Source organism: Trichechus manatus, unplaced genomic scaffold (assembly GCF_000243295.1).
Source record: "Trichechus manatus latirostris isolate Lorelei unplaced genomic scaffold, TriManLat1.0 scaffold00040, whole genome shotgun sequence".
NCBI classification, from domain to species: domain Eukaryota; kingdom Metazoa; phylum Chordata; class Mammalia; order Sirenia; family Trichechidae; genus Trichechus; species Trichechus manatus.
The window spans coordinates 18,903,201-18,923,918 of record NW_004443976.1 but is presented as its reverse complement, the minus strand read 5'-3'; the positions used below and the strand labels follow the sequence as shown (position 1 = coordinate 18,923,918).

Genomic DNA, 20,718 nt, shown 5'->3' with positions numbered 1-20,718 from the left:
TATATCAAGCAAACAACACTCAAAAAAGAGCAGGAGTGGCAATACTAATCTCTGACAAAATAGACTTTAAAGTAAAATCCACCACAAAGGATAAGGAGGACACTATATAATGATTAAAGGGTCAGTACACCAGGAGGACATAAACTATAATAAATATTTACGCACCCAATGACAGGGCTCTTCTTCCTTGGTGGTGGTAAGATCCGCTCCTTCCCGCCTCTGGAATGGCTCATTTTAAGCCTAACCCGTTGCCGTCGAGTCGATTCTAACTCATAGCAACCCTATAGGACAGAGTAGAACTGTCCCCCAGGTTTTCAAGGGGCAGCTGGTGGATTCGAACTGCCAGCCTTTTGGTTAGCAGCCACAGCTCTTAAGCACTGTGCTACCAGGACTCCTATTTTAAGCCTAGTGGATGGAAAAACTGACCAGTCCCCTTGGTAGGCCACAGTTACCTTATTTGCACAGTCCCACCCAATCACTTGGGGGCAGGGAGTTATAAGACAGTGGCAAGAAAGGCCACACAAAAGCAATCCATCCGCACCACAGGCATTAGGAGTCTGGTTGTAGTAGAGGCACTTGTTCTTGATAAGTTTTTGTGCAGTATTTTATATTGTTCTGACCAGTCAGCAGCATTATTCTCACAAATACACGATCAGATGAGTTTTTTCATCCCACTGCCTCTGCCTACCAAAATAGAAGGTAGAGAACATTCACAGCCTATTCTGGGGGCAGAGGGTCAGGATTGCTGAGAACGTGCCTTGCACAGGAAGCAGGAGTGATGGGGCTGGCTGGGGCCTCACTCCATGACAGTGGGCTGAGGTCCTCTCCCTGTTGGCCTCCCCTGTAGTGTCCATCTCTTCCCTTTTCCATACTCCTCATTCAGCCTCCATGGCTTCCCACCTTGCTCCTCTGTGGACTCCCTGCTTTAGTAGGAACCTGGCCAACTCTGCTGAATTCCCTGCATTTCCCTCCTGTCTTAGTTATCTAGTGCTGCTATAATAGAAATACCACAAGTGGATGGCTTTAACAGACAGAAATATTTTCTGACACAGTCTAGTAGGCTAGAAGTCCGAATTCAGGGTGCCAGCTCCAGGGGAAGGCTTTCTCTGTCGGCTCTGGAGGAAGGTCCTTGTCATCAATCTTCCCCTGTTCTAGGAGCTTCTCAGTGCAGGGACCCTGGGTCCAAAGGACACACTCTGCTCCTGGCGCTACTTTCTTGGTGGTATGAGATCCTCTTGTCTATCTGCTCGCCTCTCTCTTTTATGTCTCAAAAGAGATTGACTCAAGATACAACCTAATCTTGTAGATTGAGTCCTGCCTTATTAACATAACCGCCTCTAATCCTGTCTCATTAATATCATAGAGGTAGAATTTAAAACACATAGAAAAATCATATCAGATGATAAAATGGTAGACTATCAGACAATACTGGGAATCATGGCCTAGCCAAGTTGACACACATTTTGGGGGGCCACAATTCAATCCATAACACCTCCTTTCTACCATGAGACATCTGTTACTTCATTGGGTTCTGTAACTGAGAATGTCTGTGTGTCTCCCTCAGCCCCTTTCTTCTTTCTGGTTAGCAGAAGTTTCCATCTTTATTCTTCTAGAGTCTTGTTCTTGCCTCTTCCATTTTTCCTTCTGTTTTCTTGCCTCTTTGTCTCTCTTTCTCTATTAGTTCCTTCTTCTCTACCTCAAGGTATCTCAGGTCTTTCTTAAACCCCTTTGCCCTCAAGTCAATTCCAACTTATAGCAACCCTATAGGACACAGTAGAATGCCCCCTTGGGATTCCCAAGGCCATAATCTTTACAGGAAGGAGCCCTGGTGGCGCAGTGGTTAAAGCACTTGGCTGCTAACCAAAAAGTCAGCAGTTTGAACCCACCAGCCACTCTGTGGGGGAAGGATGTGGCAGTCTGCTTCTGTAAAGATTATAGCCTTGGAAATCCTATGGGGCAGTTCTGTTCTGTCCTGTAGGGTTGCTATGAGTAGGAATTGACTCGATGGCAACGGGTTTGGGTTTGGAATCTTTACGGAAGCAGATTGCCACATCTTTCTCCCATGGAGCTGCTGGTGGGTTTGAACCTCCAGCCTTTGAGTTAGCAGCTTTCTCAGCCATAAAAAAAACCCATCACCTCCCAAGCTCCCATCCCGTCTGTTTCTCTTCTAAGCATCAGATCCTCAGACACCACTCCCACTGCCTCGGCTTCCTCGTTCATCACTCAGCAACACCAGCGGAGCGCCTACCATGGATAGTGTGGATAGGCCTTGTGCTGGTGTGGGGGACCCGCGGACAGTGAAGATACTGTCCCCACCCTCACGAAGCTCATGGGTACGGCTTCACCTCTTGTCCTTCCAGCCCCAGCACTGAGTTGTAGCTGGCCTCTAGTAGCCAGGGGCTCCTGCTCATGTATTTATTCAACAAAATGTCATTTTGTGCCTGTTGTATGCCAGGGACTTGTCTGTTCATGAACTAAAAAGACAAAGGTCCCTGACCTCATGGGGCGTACATTCCCTTCTTTCTTTCTTTTATGATTCACTCTTCCTTTCTTGTTTGGTTGGGCTTTTCTTTAGTGAACATTCCTGGGTGTCTGCCATATGCCTGGCACCAAGCCAGGTGCTAGGGGGTGAAGATGACCCTTGGGCAGAGGATAAAGACAGCCCCAGGGAAGCAAAGGGGGTGGTAGGAGTGCCCAGGGCAGGTACTGACCACCTGGCTGTGCCTTCACCTGCAGGTGCCCTCCTAGCTGCCTCCAGGCCTTGCTCCTGGGAAGAGGTAGGACTAGGAAGAGCAGTGAGAGGGCATCCAGCCTCAGCTCTGCCACTGAGAGTTGTGTGGCCTCACACGAGCCACTTCCCCTCTTTGGGCCTCTGTTTCCTTATCTGAAGAGGGACAGAATTGGCTTGGGGATCCTCAAGGTCCCCCCAGGCTTCCTGAATTGGAAGATTTTGATCCAGAGGCTATGAAGCCCGTGCAGGAAAGCCGGGCAGCTCCTGGCCTACACACTGCATGTCACAGGAGTCCAGAATCGGGCTCTGGGGCTGCCAGGGTTCCCTCACCTGCCTCTCACCTATCCAGTGCGTCAGCCAGGGGCGGCCTCCCCACTTCCGGCCCCCTTGCCCTGACTCAGAACCACCTGCGTCAACGCTGGCAAAGGTGAGTTCCTTGGGAGGCTGTTGTCAATTGGAAAGATTATTTGGAGGTTTACTTTAGTTTTAAAAATTTATATTTGATTTACTAAAATACAAATAAAGCTTCTAATGTTGATTTTTGCATCTTGCAATTCTGTTTATACGTCTAGGAAATTTTAGTAGCTTCTTGTTAGAGGTCTTTGAGATTAAGGTTTGGACCCACTTAGTTAAATGCCTTTAAACATTTTAAACTGAATTTATAGGTTTAAACCTTTTAAAATGTTTTATTTATCTGAAGGGCAAACAGAACGTTCCCAAGTCCTTAAGTAAGTATATTAACTAGTAAATTAAACTTATAAATATGTTGGTTCTTAAGTTCTCTTAAAGACAGTCCTGTTACAGAATTTCAACTTAAAAGTCACAAATCTGAGTCAGTTTCTCAACTATATAAGGCAGACCCGTTACTCTAATGGGCCACATTTTCTTTTATTTATTTATTTAATTGTTGTACTTTAAGTGAAAGTTTACAGTTCAAGTTAGTTTCTCATACAAAAATTTATACATACATTGTTACATGACCCTAGTTGTCTCCCTATACTGTGACACTACAGTCCTCCTTTCCACCCCTGATTTCCCATGTCCATTCAACCAGCTCCTAACCCTCTCTGCCGTCTCATCTCACCTCCGGACAGAAGCTGCCCTTTTAGTCTCATGTATCTGCTTGAGCTAAGAAGCACACTCTTCACGAGCATCATTTTATGTCCCACAGTCCAGTCTAATCTTTGTCTGAAGACTTGTGGGCCACATTTTCTTAAACCATTACAAATACTGATCTTAAATACCAAATATGCACAGATTTTTTTGACACACAAAAGCATTAGTACTACAGGTTTGACTCACATTTCTTCTTCTGCTACCACTGGCTGCCATCAAGTCAGTTCTGACTCCTGGCAACCTTGTGTATCAAAGTCGAACTGTGCTCCACAGTGTTTTCAGTGGCTGCTTTTTGGGAAGTAGATCACCAGGCCCTTCTTCTGAGGTGCTCTGGGTGGACTCAAACCTCTTAACCCTTCAGTCAGTAGCCTAGTGCTTAACTGCTTGCCCCACCAAGGCAGTCCGATCTTCCGAGGTTTGAGATATGCTTTCTTATTAAGGAAATAATTATGTAATTCAAGCATTTTGGAGGATGCTTCACAGCTCGTTGAGTTTACATTTGTCCAGCATTTAGGACACGATTATAGCCCTATTTACAGTGCTGTCTCCTTGCCCTCCAAATAAGATGGTCTCTTTGCCTTCAAAGCCCTGGCAGTCCATGTCCCTAGCTTCAGCACTACCTTTTGTTGTCGAGTCAATTGCGACTCCTAGAGACCCTCTAGGACAGAGTAGAACTGCCCTATAGGTTTCCAAGACTATAATCTTTATGAAGCAGACTGCCATATCTTTCTCCCACTGGTGGGTTCGAACTGCCAACCTTTCTGTTAACAGCCAAGCTCTTAACCACCGCACTGCCAGAGCCCCTTGGTTTCAGCACTGCCATCTCTAAATTCTTCTCTCTACTCTCAGAAGCCATTGACTACTTCCCGGACTGCTTTTCTTTAGCTCTGAGGGATTTTAAATGTCTCTAATCTAGCTCTAAATTCCTTTGAACTTGAAGGAATCGTGGAATCTTTCATACTCTTGATAGCATCACAAAACTCTTAAAATTATTTTTGATTGCATTCTGGATATTTCTGAGCTTTGTGAGAGTCTGTGGTTACAACTCACAACGTCATTCAACTGACTTATTTATACGTACGTGTGTATCTGGGGCAGTGATGGTTCAGTGGCAGAATTCTCGCCTGCCATACAGGAGACCTGGGTTCGATTCCCGGCCAATGCGCCCATACACAACCACCACCTATCTGTCAGTGCATGGTGCTATGATGCTGAATAGCTTTCAACAGAGCTTCCAGACTAAGATGGACTAGAGAGCAAGGCCTGGTGATGGACTTCCGAAAATCAGCCGATGAAAACCCTGTGGATCTCCATGGTACAGCCGCAACCGATCATAGGGATGGCACAGGACCAGGCAGCATTTTGTCCTATTGTGCATGGGATCTCCATAAGCCAGGGGCCGACTTGATGGCAGCCAACAACAACATGTATGTGTGTATACACACACACGCACACTGTCAGTACAGGTGTCCTTTGGTTTAAGAGAGTCTGGTTGTCTTAGTCATCTATTGCTGCTATAACAGAAATACCAGAAGTGGATGGTTTTAACAAAGAGAAATTTATTTCTTCACAGTAAAGTAGGCTAAAAGTCCAAATTCAGGGCGTCAGCTCCAGGGGAAGGCTTTCTCTCTCTCGGCCTTCTCGTCAGTGTTCCCCCGGACTAGGAGCGTCTCTGCGCAGGGACCCCGGTCTGAAGGACGCGCTCTGCTCCCGGCACTGCTTTCTTGATGGTATGAGGTCCCCTGTCTCACTGCTCACTTCTGTCTTTTATATCTCAAGAGATTGTCTCAGGACACAATCCAGTCTTGTAGATCAGGTCCTGCCTTACTAACACAACTGCCACCCATCCTCCCTCATTAACATCATAGAGGCAGGTTTACAACATACGTGAAAATCACACAGTACCAGGAATCATGGCCTAGCCAAACTGATACACACATTTTTGGGGGGACATAATTCAAACCGTGACACTGGTCTTCAGCAAATCCCATGGGGCTGTTTCTTGGGGAGCTCACACTCCTTGTTCACTCTCTCCACATGTACTGGGCTCTCACTCTACTTCCTGTCTTATCCTGAAGCTTGTCGATGAAGGTTCTTCCACAGAGCAGCACCAGGTAGCATTTCCTGTCTGTGCCTAAAGTGAGCCACTGCCACCCTGGTGTGTCTCTGTGCCTTATAGTGAGGGAGTGCCTTGATCTGACATCACTTTGTCTGTTGAGGCACATGAGGGCAGAGCTTCCAGGTGTTATCCTGAGAGGCTGGATGAAAACAAGTAATGCATAAGGAGCTTGGAATCCTATGAACATCTTGGCTTGAGCTTCCCTGAATTCCGAGTATCACCGGTGTAGTGGACGGGACCTTGCAAAATGCCAGCAGTGTGAGGCGTCCTGTGAGTGCATGTCTGTTGGGGTGGGGTAGAAGGGTCTGCATCCTGAGGATGGCAAGACCTGCTGCAGGCCTTGTTGATGAGTTTGTCCAGGGCTGGCCAGGCCAAGGGTCCTGCAGCTGCTGGAGGGCTGGGCACTGGGACTGAGGCCAGGGTCACCAAGGACCTAGCGATGCCCAGTGTCTGGCCTTTGAACTTTACCCAGTTCCTTCGTTTCATAGGAGTGACTGGGTTACCCCAAGTCGTAGGGCCTCCTGACTCCTAGCGCTTTATGCGTACAGACAAATTTGCAGCCTGATAAGCTTTTTAAAAACACCTTTCTAAGAAAACTGTTTAGACATACTTGGCCAAAGGCAAATCGCATTAGCAATTGTCTGTCTAATCCTCGGCTGTCACAGAACACGGTGTTCTTTGCAGGCAGGCTTAGAGCCCCTTCTCTCTTGGGTTAGGGGCCCTAGCCCCTCTTTTCTCCGCCCGCAACCTCTGGGGAGGGCACAGAGCCTAAGGGCTGTGCAGGGCCTGGGGTGGATGATGGAGAATGGGCTCAGGCTGAACTCCTCCACCGGGAGGAGGGCAGCTGGATGCTTGTGGCTGGGAGGCAGTCGGCGTGAGGGCCCTTGCTCCTCCAGAGTCTGTGTCTTCTGTTTCCCTCTTGTTCCTTTCCCTGTCCTTCTGCTTTTGCTTCTCCTCTCCCCCTTTTCCTTTCTTCTATTCTGTTTCCCTCCTTTCTCTGCCTTCCTTCCCTTCCTTCGCCCTCTTTCAAAAAAATGTATTTGCCTATTTCAAAAAATGGATTTGAGGCACAATCTATTTTATATAAAAACGAGATACTTGGAGATGGTATTTTTCAGTCGGTAGAAGGTAAGGGGCCAATTCTGATGCTTTGGCATAGACAGATCTCAGTATGTAAGGGCCGGTACAGGCTGGTAGGGCCCCGGCGGCTGGGCCCACCAATGTGAGGAAGGTCTCCCCTCTGGCTGGGGGCCACCTCAGCACCTGCTGAGTGGCTTTGGTGTTGTGTTTGCTTTATTGCGAGAACGTAAAAAATAGGAAAACCAGCCAAAGATAGAGAATAATGTAATAAGCACGCATGTGACCACCACCCAGAGCTGACATTTTTGCTTCGGTTTTTGAAATATAAACAAATGGGAGCCTTATAGACGAGGGTGAGGTTCCTTGTACGCTTCTGAAGTGCCTTTTTCTTCCCTTCTCCCGCAGGAGAAACACCACCCTAAATTTAATGTGTACCTTCACAATCTGTTTTCACATTTTTACTGCATATGCATGAATCCCCAAGTAGTATAGAGTATTGCTCTGTGTATTTTTTAGACACATGCTTAAATGCTGACCTGCTGTGATAGCATTCTGCAACATGCTTTTTTGACTTAACAGTATATATTCACGATTTGTCATGTTGATATTGATGTCTCGTTGCTTTGTTTTCAGCGCTGAATAGAGTTTTGTTGTATGACAGGACCACAGTTCATCTGTTCGGCTGTGGATGGACACTTCGTTGGTTTTTGGTTTTTCCGTATTACAAGAACGTTGCTGTAACTGCCTTTGTTCACATCTCTAGACACATGCAGAAGTCTGCACAGCTTTCCGGCCAAGTTCATGTCGGCCAGGCCCGCTGCTTAGTTCCTTTGGGTTTCTCTGAACTTCACCACCCAAACCGTCTGCCTTCTTCCCCCCCGTAGCTCTCTAAGCAAGGGTAAATTTGGGGGGCATAAGAGGGGGATCCCATGAACAGAACCTGGCAGCTGATTTGGCCAAGGCGTGGTTCTTATTTGTCATCTCTGCCCCACTCCTACTGCCCTTCAGTTCTCGCTTGATTCTTTGTTTTACATTCACACATGTATTATGACACCATTTAAGAAAGCATATACATATATCTGTCTCACCCACACTCCTGGCTTACTAGCACAACTGTTTTTACTTTTCTCAGTCCCTTTTGGTCTCTGCCCACACATAGACATACTTTCACGTAGTTGTAATCATTGTATGAAAAAAACAAACCCATTGCTGTCCAGTCAACCCCAACTCGTAGTGACCCCATAGGGCACAGTAGAACTGCCCCACACGGTTTCCAAGGCTGTACATCTTTACCGAAGTGGACTGCCACATCTTTCTCCTGCAGAGCAACTGCTGGGTTTGAACTGCCAACCTTTCAGTTAGCAGCTGAGTGTTCAACCACTGCACCACCAGGGTTACACAGTCATTGTATATATACCCAAAAACCCATTGCCGTCAAGCTGATTCCGACTCACAGCAACACTATAGGACAGAGTAGAACTGCCCCATAGGATTTCCAAAGTTGTAATTTCCACAGAAACAGACTGCCACATCTTTCTCCCATGGAGCAGCTGGTGGGTTTGAACCGCTGACCTTTTGGTTAGCAGTCAAGCGCTTAACCACTTTGCCACCAGAAGAAAAAAAAAAAACCAAACCCGTTGCCGTCGAGTCAATTTCCAACTCATAGCGACCCTGTATTGTATACATAGCACTATGTATTCATGTTTGCTTCTTAACAACATATTGCAAACATTTTCCGTGTTGATACACTCTTCATAGTGGCCATTTTCATGATCACATAATATTCTTTCCTGCTACTCTTTCTGTCCTAAGAGCTGCCTTTCCTCCCATGTCTCCTCCCAACTCTCAGCTCTCTTGGGTAATTATTCCCAGCACCCTCAGGTCATGCTGCAGCCTAGATCCAGAAAGAACTATCTGGGTTACAACTCTGGCCAGCGCCTCCTTCCCTCTCCCCAGGGTCCTGGAAGGCTTGCACCTCTCTGCCTCAGGCCCTCCACATCCTTCAAAACTCTCTGCTTCCTTGGCCATAGAAAAGCAACCAAACTAAACTGTGGGATGGCCTCAGTCTGCATGGCGTTGAGATGGTTTAAATACTCATAAGTAGGCTTCTTCCAGGAGGAAACAGTTTGGAGCTGTTTGGAGCCTGTTTCTTCTTCTCCAGGTTTTGAGAGAAATGGTGAAAGAGATTCTTGGGCACTGCTTGTGCCTCACCCAGCTCCCCAGGGCAGGGGACAAGACAGGATTTGGAGTTGAAGTCCTCTCTAGGAACAAAGAGTATGTGTTTGAAGCCCAGCAGTTAAGGCTGAGGTGGTACAGTAAAGGAGTGCCAACCCCACACTGCAGATGGTACACTGTTGCTGCAAGTCCATGGAACCCTCCCTTTGACATTGACATTGTCTTTGTGTTCTGTTTCTTTAGCTAGCTTCTTCCATCCAATGTGGGGGTTTCTGTTTGTCTCACCAGAGCAAGGCATTAGCCATTGGTACTGCTGCCTTCTAATGAGCCAAACGATCGACTTGGTGATGATAAAAATAATAATGAACATATTTACAATAACAGCTAATATTAATGGAGCACTTAATTATATGCTAAGCTAAGGTCTCTGGGTGGCACAAATGGTCACCAAAACGTTGGTGGTTTGAATCTACCTAATGGAGCTGCAGAATAAAGGCCTGGCAATCTGGTTCCATAGGATTAAAAAAACAAGCCAAACTCATTGCCACTGAGTCAGTTTCAACTCATAGCAATCCCATATGTTACAGAGTAGAACTCTTCCTAGGGTTTTCTTGTGTGTAATCTTTATGGAAGCAGTTCACCAGGCCTTTTTTCCATGGAGCCGCTGGATGGGTTTGAACCACCAACCTTTAGGTTAGTAGCCAATTTTGAACTGCTTGCACCACCCAGGCTCCTTTCTGTTAGATTACAGCCATTGAAAACCCCATGGAGCACAGTTCTACTCTGAAACACTTTGGATCACCATGAGATAGAATCGACTCTATGGCAACGGGTTTAGTTTTAGATTTGGTTACTAAATACCAGGCACTCTGCTAAGAAGCACTTTACATTTATTATCTTGTTTATTCCTCACAAAAACCATAGAAGATAGGAAAGCGTTATTATCCCGGTTTTTCAGCTGTTTGGGAACTGAGGCTCAGAGAAGTTAAGTGACTTGCCTGGGTCTTCCTTAGAATTCTAACTGTATTTCCCCCCAGTCATCCAAGCTCAGAAAACCAGCGACAGATTCAAGCCAAGCAGAGATGAGCTGCTCCTTTTTCATTCCCTCCAGAGAAGCTCCTTGCTGGTGTGGAAGTTACTTTGTATAAAGGCATCTATTAGACATTTTCCATTCTCTTTCAATTTCCCATTAGCGGCTTTGCCTTCTTTTCCTGTTAGAAGTCTCTGCTTTGGAAAACCTTCTTCAAGGTGGTGGAGAGAAGGGAATGCATGGTGGGGAGTGGGGAGGAGGGAAGGGGTGATTGTAGTCTCGGCCTTCTGCCTCCACAGCTTTAGGGGAAAGAGAGAAGAGGGAGCTGAGCCATGCAGGAAGCTGCTGATAGGTGGGCCTTCCCTTGCCCTGGTTGAGAGAGCTCCCAACAAAGCCAGTGGCTGGTAGAAAGAGCAGCAGCTTTGACAGCAGGCAGGCCGAGGGCTCCTTCCACCTCTGAGCCTCAGTGAGCTCATCTGTAAAATGAGGAGAATCGTTCTTCCCACAGCCATTTGTTATGAGGATTATATGGGATGGCATCTGTGCCGTGCTGGCACCGAGCACCTCCACCACAGTGGATGCGAATTTTCCTCTTCTGGCCCCCTGGTTCATCACTGGAGGGGAGCACACACTTAGGGCTCTAGGGCCAGTAATGAGGTGATGGGGAGGGGCCTTGACACAGTGGACATGGACTCTTCCCCCACCTCCCCTATATCCGTGCACTCAAAATGTCACTGGGTAGGAGTCTGATGTGGTTATTTTACCTCGTGGCTTTCCTTTTATGCACCACAGTCACGTGCCCAACATGGCCTATGCCCCTGTATACCCTGTTGTCTTGGGCTCTTAGACACTGGGTTTTGGTGCTCAGCGTACCAAATAAAGAGGGGACCTTGCTTTTGAGTGGCCATGGGGAAGACTTGAGGCAGAGAGCAGCTGTTCTTGGTGGACACGGCTGACAACTTCAGCATTGAACTGCGGATTCCTCACAGGTATGGACCTGAGAGAGCCTATAAGCGTGGTACCAAAGAAGGCCGCTTAGAGTAGTCTCTTGGAGAAACTGAGGCACCGAACCAGGAATTGGGATTCTTTACCTTCAGATCTTCCTTTTCCTTCTCTGTACTCTCTATGCCTGCTTGTCCCTAATGGACCAACTCAGCATCCAAGGTCCTGGCTCCAGACAGGCCTGCTGTCATGTCCAATCATAGCAGTAGGCGTGCTCTGGTGTAACGTAACAGCTATAATCACCCAATTTCAGAAACACCGACTCTCTGATTAAAGAACTCTGCCAAAGCTTTTCTTAGATGGGGCGTCGCCATGCAGAGGGGCTCATCCCCAGCTGGCTGGTCCTGAGATGGGCCCCCCTTCAGGCTGGGACTGAAGCCCAGGTTCCTAGCCACAGGGATGGGGACCCGCTTGACGTGGGCCCCAGATAAAGTGTGGCTGTTAGGATAAGGCTCGAAACATCCAGAGTCTCTTTCCTCCAGGTGCATACATAACTTCTCACGGGTCCCTGTTCCGCACTGAGTGCATGCTCACTCCCCACACCCCCCAAGCCCAGCTGTGCTCTGTGTGTGTGTGTGTGTGAGAGAGAGAGAGTGTGTGTGATGGGGTGGGGACGCAGTCCTCAGGAACCCACATCTCTCTGGACCAGTCCCCTCACACGTCAGGCCACCTCTCCTAATAGGTGTGAACATAATGGACTCGTTTATTCCTTTTGAAGACGGGCCCTCAACAGCCATGCTCGCTGTGCCGGCTGCCACAGCAGGTTACCAGACACCAGAGCCGTATTTCTAGTACTGCGGCGTCCCCCCCACAGAGAAATAAAATGTCAGTGGAGCAAATTACCGACGGGATGATTTGGAATCTATAAATATTAAATGACTCGGGCTTTCATTGGCCCATATAAAATTCAGGCGCTCAGCAGCTCTGGGAGAAATAACGTCTGAGAGTGCGAGGGGGAGGGGACTGGCTGCTCTGAGCCAAGTGTCCCCAAAGGCGGGCCCGAGGCTAACTCCGTGGTTGAGCGTGGCTGGGGTTGGTGGGGGGTAACCCTGGCTGGAGGAGGAGAAGGGCAGGGGGTAGAAAACCCAAAGGAAACTGTAATCTGGGCTGGGGTTTTCCTTGATTTTTCATTTGAGGCTTTTGTTTGGGGTGTGTGTGGTTGGCGAGAGTGCTCTGTGTCATATTTCTTACCCCAGCCCACGACTCTGTAACATGTTGGTGGGCAGTGTTGAGGTCTGCTTCCTCCGGAGACTGTGAGGAGGGGGCACTGCCCCCCTCAGAGGAGGTATTGGAATCTCCCTAGCAACAGGGGTGGGGGCTGCAGAAAGGCCGTGCCCACTCAGTGGCAGCCTGCAGTCCTTTTCTCCTGCTGCAGCCCCAGCCCCAAGCTCGTCCCTCACAGGGCCCCAGAGTGCTCCTTGTGGTCAGTCCTCTGAGCTTGTGTGAGGACTCCGATCATGTCTGTCAGTTGGTGCTGGTTTGTGTGTCTAATAGCAAGTATATGCTTGTGAGTTTTCCTGCATACTTTTAAACCACCTGGTTAGGTTTTAGGCCGACTACAGATAGACTGGACCCCTGGCCATGCAGTAGTTAAGAGCTCGGCTGCTAACCCAAAAGTCGGCAGTTTGAGTCCCCTGGCAGCTCCTTGGAAACCCTATGGGGCAGTTCTGCTCTGCCCTATAGGGTTGCTGTGAGTCAGAATTGACTCAACAGCATTGGGTTTGTTTGTTTGTTTTTTATAGCTAGATTGCCACCACCCAGCTACCGTGAGGGCTTATGTGTTGTTATGATGCTCAACAGGTTTCAGCAGAGTTTCCAGACTAAGGTGGACTAGGAAGAAAAGCCTGGCCATCTACTTCTGAAAATCAGCCAGTGAAAACCCCGTGGATCACAATGGTCCAGTCCACAACTAATCATGGGATGGGGCTAGACTAGGCAGCGTTTCGTTCCACTGCACATGGTATCACCATGAGTTGGGGCCTCACAACAACATAGATGGCAGAGCGCTCCTGTTTCCTCGGGGTCTCTTTCAGGATGCCTTGTAGTAACAGTGTTGTTAGGTGCCATTGAGTTGATTTTCGACTCACAGCGACCACATATGACAGAGTAGAACTGCTCCATAGGGTTTCCTAGCCTGTAATCTTTACAAGAGCAGATCGCCAGGTCTTTCTCCTGCGGAGCCACTGTATGGATTCGAACTGATGACCTTTTGGTTAACAGCCAAGTGCTTAACCATTGTGCCACCAAGGCTCCTTGCGATAACAGTTAAAAAAAAAAAAAAATCAGCTGCTGTTGAATAGCCTCCCGTTATGGACTGCTTCTGTGTATCAGGACCCTGTGCTAAGTTCTTTAAATGCATCATCTCAGTTGGTCTTTACTTGGCAGAGTAAGGTAGGAACTATAATACATTAACCATTTTGCAGCTGAGGATACTGAGGCCCAGAGAGGTGATGTGAATTGCTCAGGGCTTTCTAAGCCAGGGCTTTCTGACTCCAGGCCTGAGCTCTTAGTCGTGACCCTGCATCATGTCCTAGCCCCGTCCTGCAAGTCCTGGGTGGACTGCCTTGTTCACAGGCTGATGCCAAGCACACCCCTCTCTTGCAGGCATCCCCACGCTGATCGTGCTGGACCCGCAGGGGGAGGTGATCACACGGCAGGGGCGGGTGGAGGTGCTGAATGACGAGGACTGCAGGGAGTTCCCATGGCACCCCAAGCCAGTGCTAGAGCTCTCCGACTCCAATGCCGTGCAGCTCAACGAGGGCCCCTGCCTCGTCCTTTTCGTAGGTATGACACTCACGGGCCCCAGTGGGGGGACAGGACAGATGGACCTCACATGGGAAGTATCAGTCTGTACAGCTGCTTTCTGTCACTAACAATGCAGAGCCCAGGCCTTTGTCTCTCCCCAGAAGCCTTGCTTTTGACCCCAATGATTTATTCATGACCCTGCCCTGTAGGAGGTATTCTGGGGAACTGCTGCTGTGCTTTCCTTCCGGGCTGCTCCTGGCTGCCAGCTGGGAAGAATAGGTCAGTCCTGAGGATGCCCTCAGCCCCCCTGACTCCAGGCTATTGTTGGAGGGAGGTGGGCTGCATGCACTGCAGCTGCAGGTAGCTGGGTCCCCCTGGACCACGGCTTACCCCAGGCTGCCTCTGGATCATCTGGGCTCTGGTGAACTGCTTCAGCTGCCCGGCCCTGGCTGCATCCCTGGCTCATCCATCCAGTGGCCAACTGCCCCTCCCCACCTCTGCCCAGCCCCCTGCTCCCATGCTCGGTGAGTGATGCTCAGCCTGGGCACGAGGACACAGGAACATCCATTCCAGGCTCCTTGCAGCCCCATGGGATGACCCTGGTTCGTTTTGGAAACCGAGCAGCTAGTGGTCTAGGGCCACCTCACGCTCTGCCTTGGGACTTGCCGCTGTGCTCCAGCTCAAAATCATTTGGGATACGAGGATCATAGCTGAGATGCTGACATATCTTCTCCACTGAGGGGGGCTGGGGAGTATGAGCAACATCTTCCCTCATTCTTTGGAAGCCTACTTTGGGGGCTCTTCCAGAGGGGAACCAATATTCTGACCCAAGGGAGCTCTTCAACAAACTCACCTGCAGGCTAGTTTTGTGCTTAGGGGATGAAGGCCCTTGGGGAGAGGTAGCCTTGGAGAATCCTTCACCATGGGGCTGCCTGCCTCCTGTAGGGTTCACACCCCCCATCCTGGGAAATAGTTCTGAAACCAGGGATAGTTAGAACTCACTGGCCACTTGCAGATGTGGAAACAGGCCCAGAGAGGTGAAGCGAGTTGCCCAGCATCACAGAGCTAATTAGATGTGGAGCCACCAGGTGCCCTGCCGAGTCTGCACACTCTGGGCCTCTGGCATTTTTGGGTGAGATTCTTCTACCTGAACCTGCTTTTCCCTCTCCACTCCTTCAGCAGGAAGATGCTCCGAGACCACGCTGCCTTTCCACTAGAGGCAAGAGGTGCCTGGAAAGGGCTTGGGGAGCCTGGTCAGGGGGTTCTCCCATAAAAATCAGCCTACCCTCTGCCAAGTGAGTCTAGCTGCCAGCTGTAAATTGGCCTTGGTGCCTTCCTCCCCACTGCCATCAAAGCTGCTGACTGGACCCCAGTCCTGACCCTTTACCCCCAGTTCTTCTGCCATTTTCATTAGGAAGTCAGTGATCCAAGGTCATGGCCTCTCATTCTGTGATTGAGAGAAAAACTACCAGGATTTCAGGTCCTGACTTAGGAGACACTCAGCTCCAGGGTGGGTTTGTGAAAAAGGCCATTAGGGCTACTCAGTGAGGCGTGTCGTTCTCGGTGAGCATGGTGCAGGACGGTGCTGTGTGAGATGCTCTGCTGCCAGCGCATGCATATATTATGTGTATGCACATGTGCACACACGCACCCAGGAGAGACCTGTGCTGCAGGGGAAGCTCATTTCTGTTCAGGGGCTGCTCGGATCAGCGTTTCTGCAGCGCAGGGCCTGGACCCAGGCTCTCCCAGTGGGAGTCACTCCATCTGTTTGACCAGTCAATGGTTCTTCACATCTCTCTCTTCCATCACAGATTCCGAAGACGACGGGGAGTCTGAGGCAGCCAAGCAGCTGATTCAGCCAATCGCTGAGAAAATCATCGCCAAGTACAAAGCCAAAGAGGAGGAAGCACCACTTCTATTCTTTGTGGCCGGGGAGGTGCGTGCTGAGGGAGGGCTTGGCAGACTGTTAGGACCGGACTGACGTTGCCCTCTGGGATGCTTGAAGGGGCCCCGGGGTCCAAGCTGACCTGCTTCTGGGAGAGCCACTGACGAATGAGCCACGAAAGGTGGGCCATTAGTCATGGAAAGTGTTCCTACCCTGCCGCGTTCTCCGACCGTCTTTCTCACGCAGCAGGATGCCCACCCCAGGCACAGCTCTTCCCAAGTTTCCCATGCGAGCTGGTCTCGATAGCTGCTGGGAAGAGTGGCCGCCACGTGTGTGGTCAGCACTTATTCTCTCGGTGCTTAGTCAGAACGAGGCCCTTGAAGCTTTATAAGGTGTCCCCTTGGTTAGTTCCTTCACAATGCCCTGCTGAGTGGCTTTTCCCATCACAGGGATCCTGGCTGGGGGACATAGCTTGGCCCGCACTCACCCAGGCAGTGTGTGAGGTGGGGAACTACTGACGTTCCCTATCATTTTTACCCAAGGCCTGTCCCTTGAGGCCTCCAGCCGTGCTGGACAAGCAGGGGACTTCTCACAGGGTGAGAACACCGGGCCCCTTCGCAGAGCCACCTCCCGCACGTTTAGGCGCCGCCTCCGCCCTGCAGACACTGGGGATCTCCGCAAAATGGCCGCGGTCTGCGCAGACGCTCTACCCCGCAACACCCCCACCCCCGCGGCAGAGCTCCTCCATGCATGCTCTACCGCCCCCTCCCCACACCCCTCCATAAACCGGTTATCGATGAGCATGCTTTTTGAAGGCAATGTGCCTTCGGTCCACCAGCCCGCACCCCCAGTTGGTCAGAGCCCCCTGCTCATTTCATGCTGTGTTTGGCTCCCAGGAGAGGTGTGGAGGGGACGAGGCAGCAACAGCCAAACACTGTGAATCACCTATTCATCACCTCCTCAATAGCTGCCCTGCTAAGCCCTGCTGGGCCCCTCACAGGCAGCCGAAGTCACCCTGCGCAACCTCAGGGTGAAGGGGAACAAAGCAGGTTCACAAGGCCCTGCCAGGGGGCCACACCAGCCTGTGCTACACAAAGCGCACATAGAGGCTGCTCTGAATGCATTCAACCGTAGCCCCTTCAGAATGGCTCTGAGAGAAGAGATGGGTGCAGAACAGAAAAGGCTGGGCCTGGGGAGAGGGGGCTGGAGCGATTCGGCGACTGCTTTAGAAACGTGGCTGAAAAGGAGCATTGGCGGGTTTGCTCCAGACCAGGCACCATGCCAAGTGCTTCACCTGCATTATGTCATCTGTTCCTCCTGTCTCTGGGCCGGAAACGTGACGATTATCCTGTTTCACAGGACAGCAGGGCTCAGAGAGGGTCAGGGACTTATCCAAGGCTGTTCAGCTGGGAGGTGGAGACTAGGTTCTGGACCCAGGCTGGCCTGGGACTGCTGGCAGGCTCGTTCCTTCCTCACATTAGCCCCATGTGTTAGGAACCATCATTAAATCCATCGTGCAGGGGTGGAGACCTAGACTTGGAGCAGTGACTTTCTGAAGTCACACAGAAAGTAGGTGGCAGAGAGGGGACTGAATGTGAGGTCAGTGAGACCCTAGAAGCCATGCGCTTACTCCCCTGACCTTGTGTTCCAGCAGATGGACCCACTCAGGCCTGGCCGAAAGAGGAAGGGCTGGGAAAGGAGGGAGGACCCCTGGTACAGGAAGTTGTTTAGGGAGCTGGAGGCAGGAGTCTGAGTCTTCCACTGCTCCAGTCCCCCACCTGGCTGTCCTTGTGCTCAGGCACAGGCACCTGAAACAACAGGCATTGACTGAGCCTCCTGGAGCCCAGGACCCTGGTCCTGGTCCCCTCACATTCTACCCAGGACTGAGGGTGACCCTTGTTTCTGTCTTGATCCTGTTCTCTCTGGTAGGTAGAAGAATCATCCCTTCTGAAGCCTTAATGGACATTAAAACTCCATCTCCCCATGGCTTGCTGAGAAGGCAAGGGTCAGGGGAGGCAGCATAGTACTTGGCTTGGTCTAGGCCTTCCAGTGGGAATTAGAGATAGATATTTGTCCAGGTGTCTCCCCTCTGTTTATCATGAACATTTTTTATTAACCCAAGTGGAGGGCCTGAATTGGGTGAACAGTGTCAGAGATGATCAATCACCCAGTTTTATGGATTGAATTGTGTCCCCCAAAAATCTGCGACGTAAATCCTGGCTTCTGCGCCTGTAGTTATAATACCATTTGGGAGTGGGTTGCCTTTGTTATGTGAATGAGGCAGGATTAGTGTGAGGTGTGTTTTGAGTCAATCTCTTTTGAGATATAAAAGAGATTAAACAAGCCAGCAAAAGAGCGATGGGGTAAGATAGATGCCAAGACACATGGAGATCTCCAAGGAACCAGGAAGCAGAAGCTGAAGAGACAAGGACCTTCCTCCAGAGCCGACAGAGAGAGAAAGCCTTCCCCTAGAGCCAGCACTCTGAATTCGCACTTCTAGCCTCTTAAACTGTGAGAAAATAGATTTCCGTTTGTTAAAGCCATCCACTTGTGGTATTTCTGTTATAGCAACACTAGATAACTAAGACACCCAGCATTGCTAGGAAGTACATGCTGTTTCTGGAAAGAAAAAAACAAAAAGACCATCACCAAGAATCTTTGTAAAGATCTGTCCTCTGAGAAAGGAATGTTTTTGTTTTGTTTTTTTTAATTGTCCTTCAGGTGAAGGCTTACAGAACAAATAGTTTCTCATGAAATAGCAGTACACATATTGTTTTATGACATTGGTTAACAACCCCACAACATTATAACTCTCTAACTTCTCAACCTCTTTTTTTTTTTTTTTGGTGAAAATACACATAGCCAAAGATACACCATTTCAAAAATTTCTACACGCACAGTTCAGTGACATCGACTACGCTCTTCCAGTTGTGCTGCTATTCTCACTTTAGATGAAGGCTTACAGAACAAAATAGTTTCTCATTTAACAGTACACATGTTGCCCTATGACAATGGTTAACAATCTCACAACACATCAACACTATCCTTACTCAACCTTGGGTTCCCTATCACCAGCTTCCTTGTCCCCTTCTGCCTTCTGGCCCTTGTCCCTGGACTGCTGTACCTCATTAGTCCCATTTGGTTTTATGGGGCTGTCCACTCCCAGGCTGAACAGTGAACCTCGGAGATGACTTCACCACTGAGCTAAAAGGCTGTCTGGGGGCCATACTCTCGAGGTTTCTCCAGTCTCCTTTAGGCCAGTAAATCTGGTCTTTTTTTTGTGAGTTAGAATTTTGTTCTACAGAGAAAGGAATGTTTTTGTTCAAGAAGCCAGTTAGCTGTAAATTTCATGTCTCCTGCCCAGCACCATTTAGGGCCAGGAAGACCCCAAGCCCTTTCTGTGTAGGGTGACTCAGGTTTTTTCATTCGTTTAGAATATTGTACATTTTATAGTCAGACGACCTCAGGATGGGGGGTGTAAAGTCCATTTTCCATAATCTACCTACTGGGGGTCAGCAGTGTAAAAGGTAATCTTGAATGGTTGCTGCTTACAAATCCTTTCCCTTGTCTTTGGATTTCCATGTTTGCCTTTACATTTGAGCAAGGTGATATCTGATATGAAAGAAATTCACCTGGACAGCCACTGGGCATGTATGACGAAGTGTCGGCTTCCTTCTCAGATGAGTACAGCCGGCTTTTGAGCTGGCTGGGTGTGCGGCTCCCACCCTCCCTGAAACCAAAGGGGGCAGTGAGCTGTTTCCGCTTAACAACAGTCCGGAGTTGAGGTCCAGATTGGCCACACATAAGCTACAGTGGGGCTGCAAATAATTGAGAGTTAATTGCAAAGATAAGCCATCAGAGGACATCAATTTTTAAAAAGCAAGTCTTGCAAAATACATGGTCAAATTTGTTTTCATGCTAATAAAGAAAGGTGGATTGGGGTAATGCAGAGAGAGAAGTTTAGCAGCCAGCCCCCACCACTCCTAGAAGGGCAGAACCATGCTCCCCGTTTTAAGGGCCCATCTTTGACGAGAGCCTGCTCCTAAGGTGATGGAGGGATTCCATTCTCATGCCATCTGGGAACCTGGGCCCAGGGAGCTTCTGTATCCCCTTTCTTTAAAACTTACGGGTTTTTCTCTCCCTTCTGGTGACTTCCAGGACGACATGACTGACTCCCTGCGAGATTACACCAACCTGCCCGAGGCGGCCCCTTTGCTCACCATTCTGGACATGTCGGCCCGAGCCAAGTACGTGATGGATGTGGAAGAGATTACCCCCGCCATCGTGGAGGCCTTTGTGAATGACTTCCTAGCAGAAAAGCTCAAACCAGAGCCCATCTAGTGGGCTCCAGCCTCATGAGACATTATTTAAAACTCAGTCTTCTCATCCTCCTTCCCTTCCTTCTCTCCGCCCTTGGACTTTTCCAGTGTGTCCTGAGTCGCACAACCCAAGTATCCAGCCTCTCTGTGGTGCCTTGTTTTCTGCGTTAACTCCTCAGCTAGCGCCCTGGGGTGCGCTCCATTTCAACAGCCGAAGAACCGCCATGTTCGAAGACTCTTCTTGGGCCTCATGAGGATGGCATAACCCAGCCAGAACTGGGACTGCATCGCTCTGTATAAGGGTCACTAGCTCGTGACGAAATGTTTGCCAGGGTCTTTGTTCTCCAGAGAAAGCATCAAGGGACAGGGCTCGGTTCCTGGTTCATTCCGACTTTTGTGTCAGCACACCCACACAAAGCCCAAGACCCCTAGAAGGGAACTGCTCACTGATACCTGTCTGTGCAGGTAGAGCAGAGAAAGGGCCACATCCTCATTGGGCCTCAGCTTAGAGCTGTT

General features: G+C 49.5%; 1 protein-coding gene across 1 annotated transcript in view; it reads left to right on the top strand.

The window, feature by feature from the left end:
* Window positions 1-20,515, top strand: part of NXN (nucleoredoxin) — a 180,486-nt gene extending 159,971 nt beyond the window's left edge. The window contains exons 7-9 of the mRNA XM_004376267.3: window positions 13,858-14,037; window positions 15,810-15,934; window positions 20,042-20,515. Of these exons, the coding sequence (XP_004376324.1) occupies window positions 13,858-14,037; window positions 15,810-15,934; window positions 20,042-20,224 (488 nt within the window). The 3' untranslated portion in view covers window positions 20,225-20,515. The remainder of the gene's footprint in view (window positions 1-13,857; window positions 14,038-15,809; window positions 15,935-20,041) is intronic.
* Window positions 20,516-20,718: the final 203 nt, after the last annotated feature.